We start from the raw sequence: 13,140 nt of genomic DNA, 5'->3' as shown, positions 1-13,140 counted from the left end.
TATATGTTTCTCCAGTGATGCGTTTTTAATTCCAGACCACATCTCATACTCACCTGTGTAGTAAACCAGTCAGCAATTTTATACCAAGAAATATTTTGGAATACTAATTCTCCTGACTATTATTTTTTACTTGTCCCTGTAAGGATCGCCTACATTTCATTGTTGTCCTCAGGTCTGTGTTTGAAATGACGATTATCGCCCGCTTCTTTGAGGTGATTTATTGGATGGTGGCGGTTCTTCTATTGAATCAAGAACGTAAGTATAATACATTATGAAAGTCTATATTTGAATATGTAATTTTGTGCGTCCCTTTGTTATTTCACGAACTGTATTACCTAAATAAAAGTATGTTAGCACTTTTGTGCTATACTCTGAGCCACTGCTGCTCAGTCACTGAAGTTTGAATTCAACAGTTCATTGAAAAGTGAGAAAGGGCACCACACTATGGCGTGAAGCTGGACAAGCACTACCAACGCATAGAAGGCCGACGCCACAGATAAATTCACACAAATATTAGAAAGCGTAAATTATACTATTGCATAGGGTGCTAGCTAAGCAATATATTTTTAGACAGCTGGCACAAGGTGGCCTCTATAACACGCTGGCTTATGTGGAACAGTTTCGACTTGGTAATTTATTGATGTTCCTTTTATCAGCCTAAACAGGCATTGTTTAGTAAGAGATACACTTGGATACATTTAATCGTGAGATCTGTTGCACAGTTTAGTCATATTTTTTCCACAAAAATATCCCACCATCCTTCTACAATCGCTCAAATTTTGTGAGCCGTCCCATTCCGTGAGTACTCACTAAATTTAGGAGAGTGTTCGAGGGCCCTATAACATTTGCACAGCTTTAGTAGGGCCTTTGGTTATTGCACAAATGCATTCACTCCTTCCCTTCTCATCACCACCCCTATACTTTCACTTCAGTTTTCTCTTCCCCGATGCTGTGCTTCAAGTAAGAGCTATAGGCCTCAGGTGTTGATGTTCCTGTCGCTCCTGAGGTGCCGTTAAAAATTTTTCGCAGTTTCACCCGAAAGGCGAAGCACCAATTGCGATAGCAAATTAGTAGAGAGCTATACGGAGTAAGTATAGTAGTTTTATCAGCTGTATAAACTTGGACATGCAGCAGCACCAGCAACGCGCAGAGCTGTTGTCGACACCGTCGGCGTTTTGCTCGCGTACGCACCGAACGCGCGCGGCGTTTTTATATAAATACGTATTTGGTGCCGCAGCTAAACGTCGCCTCCCCTCCCTCCCTCCCGTCCCCCCACAGCCTTTCGCGCGACGGAAAAGTTGCGTTTGCGCTCTGCATATGCAAAGGAGGAAAGAGACGCTTAATTCTGCAGCCCTTCAGGGAGCACGGCGCAGAACGCGCGTTTGCTCTCCGACGTGCGTTCGCTCCCCGTGAAAGTGCGCGTCCCTCGCGCCCTTTCACTCGCACATACAGCGTCCGGAGCGCGGCGACGATTTCATCGCCGTTGACGTCATACGGAACCTCATGGCGACGGCGACGCCGACGGCAGAGCTCTGCTTTGGAGTGTCCATATAATTGCTATCGCAATAGTGTATCGCTCACATTCATAAGTCGACACCTTTACCAGGCTCTCTAGTTGTTGGCGCTAGGTGAAGAATTGGAGCCAAGTTTTGCTGTGAGGCTATCAGCTAATGTGGCTCCAACTGTTTCAATGAGAATGCGTTCAGTTTATATATCTGGAACTACTAACAACCAGCTAACATAAAAAATAGCAGTTAATTTCTGTCAACTATTCACTCGTTTGATATAACAACTATAAGCTCGCGCACCGAATTTTGCTCGCACATGCAAAACCTCTTCGTCCTTCGCAAGCATACCAGGAAATCGGCAAGCGGGGGTTGCTATCCCATTCGACTGTTTGCCTCCGCCTAACTTCCTGTTGATGTTCAGTTCTTTTCGAACACCAGAACGGCACTCGGTATCTAGTGGTAAAAGGCCAAAGGCAGGAAATCTCTCATTTCGTTCTTGAAGGGAGAGTAGCACTCTCGCGTAGCACCTCCTCTCTAACCTAGTGGTTTGCCTTTCTCACTTTGAGGGGAAGTTCTTTGAAAGGCGCCCTTATTGTTACAATCTACTCGTCAGATTTCCGAAGGCAACGTTTCAGGGATCCTTAAAATTTTGGTAATTTTTACAGGACATGTTATAACTGGGGAACACGAGTAAATAAAACATGCAGATGTTTGGCGACTTCATTGCGATTAGTAATGACCTTTTTGATGGGCCAAAGTTGATGATAATATGTATTATATGATGATCAATATAAAACATACAGAGACACAGTGACACATACACAATTACCCAATCTACTGAAATCTCAACCACACAGTACTAAAACCCGTGAGAAAAGCCCAAACACTACATAGGTCTGAATTCACTTTCTGCACACCACAAACACACAAGCTTGCGTGAAAAAGGTTTATCGAAGAGTGCCACATATTAATTGTGACATAAATCGCGACCAGTTTTGGCGTCACACATGCTCGTTGTAGAGCAGCACATATCAGTGTTGCATACCGAGTAGCCCACATTTTGCGCGATGTTTAGTTTCGAGACCAGCTGTCGTGCATAGCTGCTCGATGTTTTACACATTTGATCATGTAATATTTGAGTGAGCCAAATTTGCGTGAATGTGTTAGGTGTGGACGAGCACCAGAAAACGTTTCGCACCGAAATAAGAATGCTAATTGCACTGCAAATATTGGAGCGTTCTTACTTCTGTAGGAATACTAGAGTTGTTCCCTCAGTTGTAATTGCGTCATTTGGGGGCAAATATACCGACCTGACCACTCTATCGTCTACGGTTCTAATTACAAAACAGGCGAGTACTACGATGAGGTGGTGTGCTTAACTACACAATATTTGAGACGCGCTGACTTCATCCCTCAATACTTAGATATACCTCTTGATTCTGAATACTGAATAGTAAATTAGGTTATAGGCCAAGAAAGTGGGACAACGCTGCTTCAAATTGCTAGTATCAAATGACACCCATGCTTTCAGGTAATACCTCGGAAATTATTAATTATTCAATGAGTTGAACAAATTCGGTAGTACCCATCCCACAATGGCTGTCGATGGTAATGGGTTTAGCATTGAAGCAATATAGTGACGCAATGTAGTACCACCCTCTAAGCGCTTTATGTATAAGCCTCGTACTCCAGCGGGACTCCTCTACCACGTTTCCTTATGAACACTGTACACAATCCACTGGCGCCGGCACGAAGCCTGCCAGTGGCCTCCAAAATGCATGGCATAACGTACCTCCCAATGCTGAGAAACGCGTCCTGTGGCAGCTGAGCTTCTCTTTTGCTCTTGTTCTGGAACACGCTCCGCCATCTAGTGGAGATGCCGGTAAAGCCAGACGGGTAGGAAGCACTCATATCGCCTCCCGCTTTTTCGTCACTTTTCGCACAAAAATCTTGTGAATTGGTGCCTCCTTTTGTGATGACCTGATCTGTGAAGTTGTTTTCTACGAGTGGATACCACTCTTACGTCTGTGAGTGACTTTTAGAAAAATTTACGGCCTTTCTTGCGATTACTAACGTCGAGTACGCCACGGCCGTAGGCCTAATCAGGAGAGGGGCCTCATCTAGCATTCCGGGGACGCTCTGGGCGCGTTCCCCCACTCCGGCAGCATGAGACCCGCCGTCGAAGGAGAAGACATTGACCCTGAGGATTGCAACGAGATCGCCGGCTGGAAAATCATGGCACCCTGGGCCAGTAGGACTGGCAAAGGGAGCGTTTATAACCAAGTATGCTACCCCTACGGGGACACTACCTCCACAGGCAAGCAATGGCAAAGCTTCTACCATTAAAAAAATCTTGTTAGGCAGAGTAAAATGCCTCCATTACCTGATGACGATATTAAGATCATCATAGGATCTGTGGAGGCCTTAGTATTGCTAAATTGGGCATCACACGAGTGGCTGACGCAATAACGGCAGCTTGCGTTGTGGCGGCCAAGCGAGTGAATGATATAATATGCGCTAACTTGCAACTAAACATAGTTGTGGTCAGCACGCCACTCTAAGAGAATGCAACCAAGTATGCCACTATCAGAGGTATTATCATCAATGACCATACCCATGCAATTGCCGCATACAGGGCGGCAATGCACGAGACCTGTAAAGGTGTTATTAGGAACATCCCGCTCAGCGAGAACCTAGACGCACTCAACCGCAACATTGTCAATGCTCATAATCCTCTGGTCCTGGCAGACAAACGAATTAAGAGACCAAAACGGTCGTCATGACTTTTGACCGCTATAAAGTTCCAAACCACATAAGATACGGCAACGCCCTCATACGCTGCGCGCTATACCGCAAGCATATACCAGATATACAACTGCTATGCCTGCGGACGACTGGGACATCGAGCGGATGTCTGCTCATCTGCAGGGGCTGTGGAACACCAAATCCACGGAAGCACATAACTGCATCCCACAGTGCTCCCTATGCGGATAGGAACCTATCACGGCGGGCAAGGAATACCGGCAAGGCTTAAGACTTCCCTACGTCGTTAGCAAACGTAGAATCGAGAAGAGAGCAATGCTGACCTCGAATCAAGGGATCCAACAGAGCACATTCAGGCTGAACAAGCAACATTTCTCTCAGCTCACCCAGTCTCAACCAAGCAGCGGCAACGTAGCCCGCGGAAGGCGGAGATCAAGAAACAGATCCAAGGACCATAGACGGAGATCACGCATCCAATCCAGAGGACCCCGGGGCCGATCCCAAGGACCCAACAAGAACGAGCAATAGGCCAGGACCCAGTTTGACGTCCGGGGGCGGACAGATGGACACACGGCCACGTGGTGTGGCTTCAATCACAACGAGCGAAAGAGGTAGGTTCGGTCACACCGCCAGAACCCAATAACAATTCTGACACAATCATAAGACTAGAACACGACAACCTAGAAATCAGGAAATTGGTCGTAAGCCATATGGATGAAATGAAGCAAGTTCGTGCTTCCATTGCCGCACCACCCAAAGAAAACACCTCAGAAATTCAAACAATGGACATACCGGTAGTCGAACAAGCGTCAAACCCGGCTAAAAGGAAAGCGAGCTCAGCTACACAGCATACCAATGCAGCCAAAGTGAGAACAGATATTACATATGCAATAGACAAATTAGTTGAAAGCTTCAACGCACTCATGGAATGACAGAATAAAATAGTAGAGCAAATGGAACACATTCGCGTAACAGTCGCTGATCTAGAACAAAAGGTCCCGCTCCATGGAAACGAACACCCAACCAATAGAAACCTCAGCTTATCCGAATACGGTGGTACCTAACAGACCACCGCCACCCCTCTACGGCAGGTTCAACCTTTTGCACCTGACGACATATACATTCAACAACATGGCCTATCACTGTCAAGCTTCTAGCATCTGGCAATGAATTGTAGGGGATACGTTCGCAAAAAAGCCCCCTAACAGCAATATATTCGCGCCACAGGTGATGCATCACATGTAATTCTCCTGCAGGAAATTATTAGGGCTAACCCTACATTCACAGCATATAGCGCCATAGCAGTAACCTGTGGTCGTAGCGGGATAGCAACACTAATCAATAGCAAACCAACCCACATACAACACGACCTCAACGTACCCAGTCGTAATCTGAACATCATCATCTTCATCATCATCAGCCTATATTTATGTTCACTGCAGGACGAAGGCCTCTCCCTGCGGTCTCCAATTGCCGTCTTGCGCTAGCGTATTCCAACTTGCGCCTGCGAATTTCCTGACCTCATCATCCCACCTGACTTTCTGCCGTCCTCGACTTCGCTTCCCCCTCTCTTGGTATCCATTCTGTAACCCTAATGGTCCACCGGTTATCCATCCTACGCATTACATGGCCTGCCCAGCTCCATTTCTTCCGCTTAATTTCAACTAGAATATCGTCTACCCCCGTTTGTTCTCTGATCCACACGGCTCTCTTCCTGTCTCTTAACGTTACTCCTAAGATTTTTCGTTCCATCGCTCTTTGTGCGGTCCTTAACTTGTTCTCGAGCTTCTTTGTTAACCTCCAAGTTTCTGCCCCATATGTTAGCACCGGTAGAATGCAATGATTGTACACTTTTCTTTTCAACGACAGTGGTACACTCCCAGTCAGGATTTGGCAATGCCTGCCGTATGCACTCCAACCCAATTTTATTCTTCTGTAAATTTCTTTCTCATGATCAGGGTCCCCTGTGAGTAATTGACCTAGATAAACATATTCCTTTACAGACTCTAGAGGCTGACTGGCGATCCTCAATTCTTGTTCCCTTGCCAGGCTATTAAACATTATCTTTGTCTTCTGCATATTCATCTTCAACCCAATTCTTGCACTTTCTCGATGAAGGTCCTCAATCATTTGTTGTAATTCCTCTCCATTGTTGCTCAATAGGACAATGTCATCTGCAAACCGAAGGTTGCTGAGATATTCGCCGTCGATCCTCACTCCTAATCCTTCCCAGTCTAAGAGCTTGAATACTTCTTCTAAGCATGCAGTGAATAGCATAGGAGAGATTGTGTCTCCTTGCCTGACCCCTTTCTTGATAGGTATTTTTCTACTTTTCTTGTGGAGAACCAAGGTAGCTGTGGAATCCTTGTAGATATTTGCTAAGATATTCACGTATGCCTCCTCTACTCCTTGATTACGCAATGCCTCTATGACTGCTGGTATCTCTACTGAATCGAATGCTTTTTCATAATCTATGAATGCCATATAGAGAGGTTGATTGTACTCCGCAGATTTCTCGATTACTTGATTGATGGCATGGATATGGTCCATCGTAGAATATCCCTTCCTGAAGCCAGCCTGTTCTCTTGGTTGACTGAAGTCAAGTGTTGTCCTGATTCTATTGGAAATTATCTTGGTGAATATTTTATACAATACTGAAAGCAAGCTAATGGGTCTGTAATTCTTCAATTCTTTAACGTCTCCCTTCTTATGGATAAGTATAATGTTGGCGTTCTTCCAGCTCTCTGGTACACTTGAAGTTGTGAGCCATTGCGTATAAAGGGCCGCAAGCTTTTCAAGCATGATATCTCCTCCATCTTTGATTAAATCTACTGTTATTCCATCTTCTCCAGGCGCTTTTCCCCTGAACATATGAAGACCGAAATAATTCCTGCTAACTCCAAGGCCTATTCGTTCTTAACGTTTACAGCAGCCCCAAAGACCACGTACAGAGATTCAAACTAATCCTCAAAAAAGCATGTAGCAAAGCAGGTGATAACACGCTTGTAGTCGCCGGAGACTTTAATGCTAACTACGGCATCTGGGGCTACAATTAGGACACAACTAAGGGCAAGCTTCGGTGGCTAAACGCAACCGAACTAGATCTCACCCTCGCCACAGACCCGGCATTTCCTACAAGAACAGGCACCTCTACATGCAGAGACAGGACGCCCGACCTGTTCTTTGTCAGGAACGTCACTGAATTTTATTGGCGTAATCTCCTCCAGGATCAAGGCAGCCACCACTGCCTAAACGAATTATTGTTGCTAAAAGCCATACGAGTCTCTAAAGTTCACACGTTCGTAGATTGGGCAAAATTCAGAGCAATCAGAGAAAATGGGCTCAAAGACCAACCCACACTCACACCAGAACAATGGGTGAAACAGATCAAGGATGATATGAAAGCTGCTACCTCGGAAATAGAGACAGACCTGCCAATAGACAACGTAGACTGCCACCTAGAGCATATGCTTGAGGCCAAACAGTCACTCACATCCAGATGGAAGGGAGAACGTCGTAACCGCAGGTTAAGAAAAAGGATTTCGGAGCTTCACAAACAAATAGAGGAATACTGCACTAAGCTTTCGAGGCTGCAGTGTGACGATGTCTGTAACGACACCGATGGGCAGGTGCGCAACAATGGCACCTGGAACCGGCTTAAACACCTTCTGGACAGCACTAGCACCAAATCTAGCCAGCATCTTGCGATAGATAAGGTAATCCACGGGGCGCTACAGAAGTACACTCCCAAACACCTCATTGACAAGGTGACCATGAAATATGTATCGCTCGCTGGCGCTAACAGCAAAGGCTCATACCCCACCTATACGGGCGCGGATATCCAGGAACTAGATTGAGAATTTGCGGTGGAGGCAATTTGTATTGCCTTTCAATACCTCAATAGCAAATCAGCCACTAGCCCCGATGGCATTAGGAATAAAACACTTACGAATCTAGACACAGAACCAATCGAATATCTTACCAAATAAATCAACTCAATTTAGAAGCAGGGCAAGATCTCTCCCGACTGGAAAACATCCCTCACCGTCCTAATACCGAAGCCCGGCAAAACCCCCAGCATAGAAAATCTAAGACCGATCTCACTCACCTCGCGCATTCGTAAGGCCACGGAGCATGCCATTCTCTACCGCCTTATCAAATACCTACAAAACAAAAGAATGTACCCACACGATATGATTGGCTTCAGGGTAGGGCTATCCACGCGGGATGCTATGAAGCTCATCAGATATCAAATCGTCGAAACAACTCCACAGACCTGAAAGCTATCCTGGGACTCGACCTCGAGCGGGCATTCGACAACCTGTCATACGAATAAATTCTCAAAACCATCTCCAACCTCAACCTGTGCCCCACATTACACGCATGTCAGCTCATTCCTAGCCGAAAAGGCAAGGAGTCCAGTCGATGTCCACATCGAGGCCGCTTTATCGAGTAGTTTAGATCAAGGATTATGATTGTGCTTTCTGCCGCAGGCAATTCTAAAAAAAATGGTGCAGCTAAAATCAAACACATTGTATAGCGGCTCCTTATTTGCGCGTTTGTGAGCTAAACGTTCTTGCTTCTCTTCTTTTGCCAGATGAAAGTAGCTTTGCCTATCACTGGCTGTTCTTACGCAAGACGTAGAAGCAGCGGTTACCTCTTTCAGTAGAGGTATGTTTTTAGTTTGAGAGCCGAAGGAGCTTTAGTGAATGGCGACTGGCACCAGTCTCCAATCACTGCAAAATCAGCACGCGTTTCCATGTCAGGTGCATGCCAGTTGCGTGGTAGCTACGCCTCTAGTGCGCGAAGGGACCGGAGCTTCGGACTGTTGCCGTCGATGTGGCCTTCGTTCCCACAGAACCCAGTAATCCCACATCGTATGGTCACGTGACTCGCCTCTAACAAATCCTTACCACACAAATAACACAGATTGGCAACTTTAAAGCCCCTAAATTAGCTTATCTTTTCACACCCTCATAAAACCATGAAGTTGAGCTTTATTTTACATTTTAATGCCTAATGATTGTATATATCTTGATGATGTAGGGATAATGTTCGCAATATAGGGTCTACTTAAAGACTAAAGCATTACATTGCAATATTCGTGAGTGGAAATATTTTTTGAGGTAAACCGAGGAATCAAAATTTATCTCGGAGGACTTGCTAAGAGCTTCGTACAAAATGCTTCGCCGTAAAAATTGCTTACAACGGCGGGATTCAAACCTCGGCCCAAGAACAGGCACTCAATGTGTTAACCATTACATTACAATCACACGCATTATTATATTGTGAAAAAGCCATCTGTCTAATTTCTACGATTTCCGAGTGTTGATTATGCTGTTTTACTACTATCGCGAACACGCACAAGGATTTGGCTAAAAAGTGGTCGGTACGTTTAACATAAATAAACGTAATGAACAAAATAGTATTAGCAGTATCATATCATATCATAATATCACGTGTGCTCGAGGGAACATGTGCGCGTTGCAGTTTCATTTACGCCTAAGACGTAGGGACGAAATCTGGAAACTTCTACCATGTCATTAACCACTTCACGAAATGTTCGCTCCAGATAGATTCCAAAATGTGCCTTCCACCTGCATCTTTTTTTTCTGTTAGATTAAAATTGTTGGCATAACAGGTACAAGTTGTAGATGATCTAATTGGTCTGGTGCCTTCCCTTGCTTTGGAATTGTGGTAACTATTAATTTCTTCCAGTCCTCAGGAATAGTCAATGTGATCTACGCATGGTTGATACAGTTTAAGATATGGCCGAGCTATGTATCCGTCATATTCTGATACGGCACGTATGGTAGTGTATGTATTGTGACCAATATCTGGGTGTTCTTCAAGGGGCTCTGCCACAGCCATCAAGTCAGCCATTCTAAACAGAGAACCCATGTGGTAGAGAACTGGTATTATTCATATATTTGCAAAAATGTTTTTAGCCCTGTAGCTTACAGTTATTCCTGTCGGGTTCACACGCATTTCTTTGTCCCGGAGACGTGTTCTCAAAAAATGCTAGAGGCCGCAGATGAATCAGTGACCACTGCAAATTTTCGTTGCATCTTTGACATTTTATTGAAGCTTACGCCGACGCCTGATTTTCTGCGACATGGGGCCCTTAACGTCGCGTCCAAATTGATTGCTTCAGACTGCCACAAGTTTTTCGATAAGAGCAGCTTTGCTGAAGCATTTCGCCCATAGCAACAGCCAGTCTGCTTTTCAAATTATTAGCACCATTTGCACTTGTTCGCTTGGTTCTCACACGGTATGTTCACTCAGACAACCTTGGCGCCATTCAGCATGGCTGGAAAATGTAGAAAATTGTTTTATTTCTTTCAGAAATTGGTCCCGAGAGATTTCATGTTGACGGAAAATGTATTCCACAAGGGGCTACTAATGCAGGTGAGTGTACATGGCAGAGGTTTTTTGAGCTTACACGACAAATCGCCTTAGTATATGCCTATGTTAGTGCTACATTTTTGTTATGGCGTAATTAGTTTATTGTCAGCTCTACTTAGTACTACTTGCATCTGATAGCATTTCAGTAATAGGCTCTGCTCTGGGAAATAATTCTAGGTTTCAAAAAACATTGAAGATCGACATTGCCGAATGATATATCACTATCAAAAAACTAAAAACACCTAATTTATTATGTTTTTAACGCTATAGCGTCTCTTGAGTGGGTAGGTGCACAGGTCAAGCTTTTGTGGTGCCTTAACGGTACATGCATTACCAACAAAGAATATACTAGGTAATCCAATTAGAATTTACAGTAGTCTTTATCATTTGAATGAAATTGAATGCTGCAAAAAAGAGCAACCACCTCCACAGCCCATTCACCGCTATTAGTAAGAACTCAGGCTTTGCCATCGACTGCCAATATTTGAATAATTCAGAAGCTAAAGTTTTGTATAAGAATTTCCTCCTGAATTATATGGCTAAAGTAGCAAGTAGACCGTTAGCGAGCAAGCTTGAGTTCAGCGCGGATATTCCTAGGTTATATCTGTGTTTGCTTAATACATTTGATTCGATATTCTGTTAGGGGTCATATTTAGAGAATAAAATATTCTTCTAGTCAATACTGTCAGTGCAAGCATCATTTCTATTTTAACAGCGGAGCTGTTTAGGTCTAGCGTTAGTCCGTAACATGCGAACAGAAATTGTGGGCCGATCTTGGTGGTAGTGCACAAAGGGTCTAAGTGCAGTGGCACATACCCCTGTGAACTAGCGAAGCTGAGCTGGGCTAAGTCGAGCTAAGCACGGTTGGGACTACTTAAGCTTAGTCAGTCATCGATAGCCAATCGATATCCATTCAATGCCTAATCGATATTCGGTCAATAATCAATAAATTACGGAAATTGGTGGGGATGACTTAGTAGTGTGTAGCCAACCCAAATACGTGGTCAATACCTTGCGATAGGTAATCGATAGACAATCAATAGCTAATCAATTTTGATCCATAATTAATAAATTCTCGAAAATCCAGGGGATGACATGTTCGTACTTAGCCTAGCCCAAAGGCCAGGACTAGCCAGGTGCCCATCATCTCTGTTCTCTTTAGGATTGCGCCTCTAGTGCAAGCTACGTAAATTCTTTTATATTTAGAAAATCATGGTATTTTTAGTATGCCAATTTGCTAAGAAAGGCGATGGAAATGTGACAGTCTTGTAGTTTTTTGTCATCTACGTGATGTGTTTGATTTATTTAGCATCAAATCTAGAAAGGTGTCAAACAGAGCACGTACTGCTGTGAGCACCCATTTCAGATGTTTTGTTATTCCAAGTATATGCCTTCAAAGCTCTGATTTTTGTAAGCTACGGAAACAAATGATGTAAAGATTAATGTATGCTTTTTTATATATAACTCATTTATTCATTTATTGATACTGTCAGCCCTTGACGGGCTATTACATGAATGGATTTAACATATATCACGAGATAAGTGCATTAGTGCACTTCCAGTATGCACTGAAAATAAAGCGGCACTGCTGATATAAACACATATCATGACAATATAATTACAGAGCACATTATTGGCTTATTATATCACAATACTAGTACAGAACATCTGTGCAAACCAGGGTACACAAGGCAATGTATTGCCTCAAAGAATGCACAAACTGATATTACGTTAGTGCATTCAGGTATATCATATGAGGTGTATCACTGAAAGAAAATGAAAGCAGGTGTACTTTACAAAGAACACATGGTCTATGTGTAAGCTAGAGGGGTCTGGCTGTTCACAATCCGGGTACGGTGTTTTTTACGTGTATTTCTGCAGAGAAAATCTGTCTGACGACAAATATATCAGAGACAGATGCAGATAAAAATTTTTGAAGGATCACATATACATTGCTATTATTTCTCTCCGTCCATATCTTGCTGCCGACAAAGATAGCGATGCTCCTATCTTCTCTGCAAATGAAATTGCCAACAATGATACAGTAAATTTTGATAAACAACTACAAACTAAGTATTTTATGAAGTTTCTCAAAGAAAACTAGTCATACATACGCCGTATTTTATTAGAAACTGAAAAGTAATTGAGATGAAATACAAAATAATAAGCGATGTGTGTTCCGGTTCCAAATGAGATGACCAATAAAATAAAGGCAAGGTAGTCAACATTCGGCAACCAAAGGTGAGCCCCATATCTTGATATGTCAGAAAATCTTCACAAAAACGTATCTGAGTTAGTTGCACAACAGACGTCTTTTAATTAAAACTGACTGTCATCGGTGGAGAAACCATATGTATGTTAAATTTTTCAACTTTAGTTGAACCAAATGCTCTATGCTCTCGTCATGTATGCATGCACCCATCTTGAAATACTCATACGAAGTCAATATTGTATTAGCACTACA

General features: G+C 43.6%; 1 protein-coding gene across 3 annotated transcripts in view; it reads left to right on the top strand.

The window, feature by feature from the left end:
- LOC125940100 (venom metalloproteinase antarease-like TpachMP_A) overlaps positions 1–13,140 on the top strand; it is a 212,640-nt gene that overhangs the window by 135,560 nt on the left and 63,940 nt on the right. For 2 of the 3 annotated variants that reach the window (XM_049655773.1, XM_049655774.1), the window contains exons 2-3: positions 173–255; positions 10,617–10,679. In XM_049655773.1, coding sequence (XP_049511730.1) covers positions 186–255; positions 10,617–10,679 — 133 coding nt within the window. In that variant the 5' untranslated portion in view covers positions 173–185. Of the gene's footprint in view, positions 1–40; positions 256–10,616; positions 10,680–13,140 lie in introns of those variants that run through there. The other variant, XM_049655772.1, reaches the window with a different exon arrangement.

Source organism: Dermacentor silvarum, chromosome 9 (assembly GCF_013339745.2).
Source record: "Dermacentor silvarum isolate Dsil-2018 chromosome 9, BIME_Dsil_1.4, whole genome shotgun sequence".
NCBI classification, from domain to species: domain Eukaryota; kingdom Metazoa; phylum Arthropoda; class Arachnida; order Ixodida; family Ixodidae; genus Dermacentor; species Dermacentor silvarum.
This window is presented reverse-complemented; position numbering and strand designations above follow the sequence as displayed.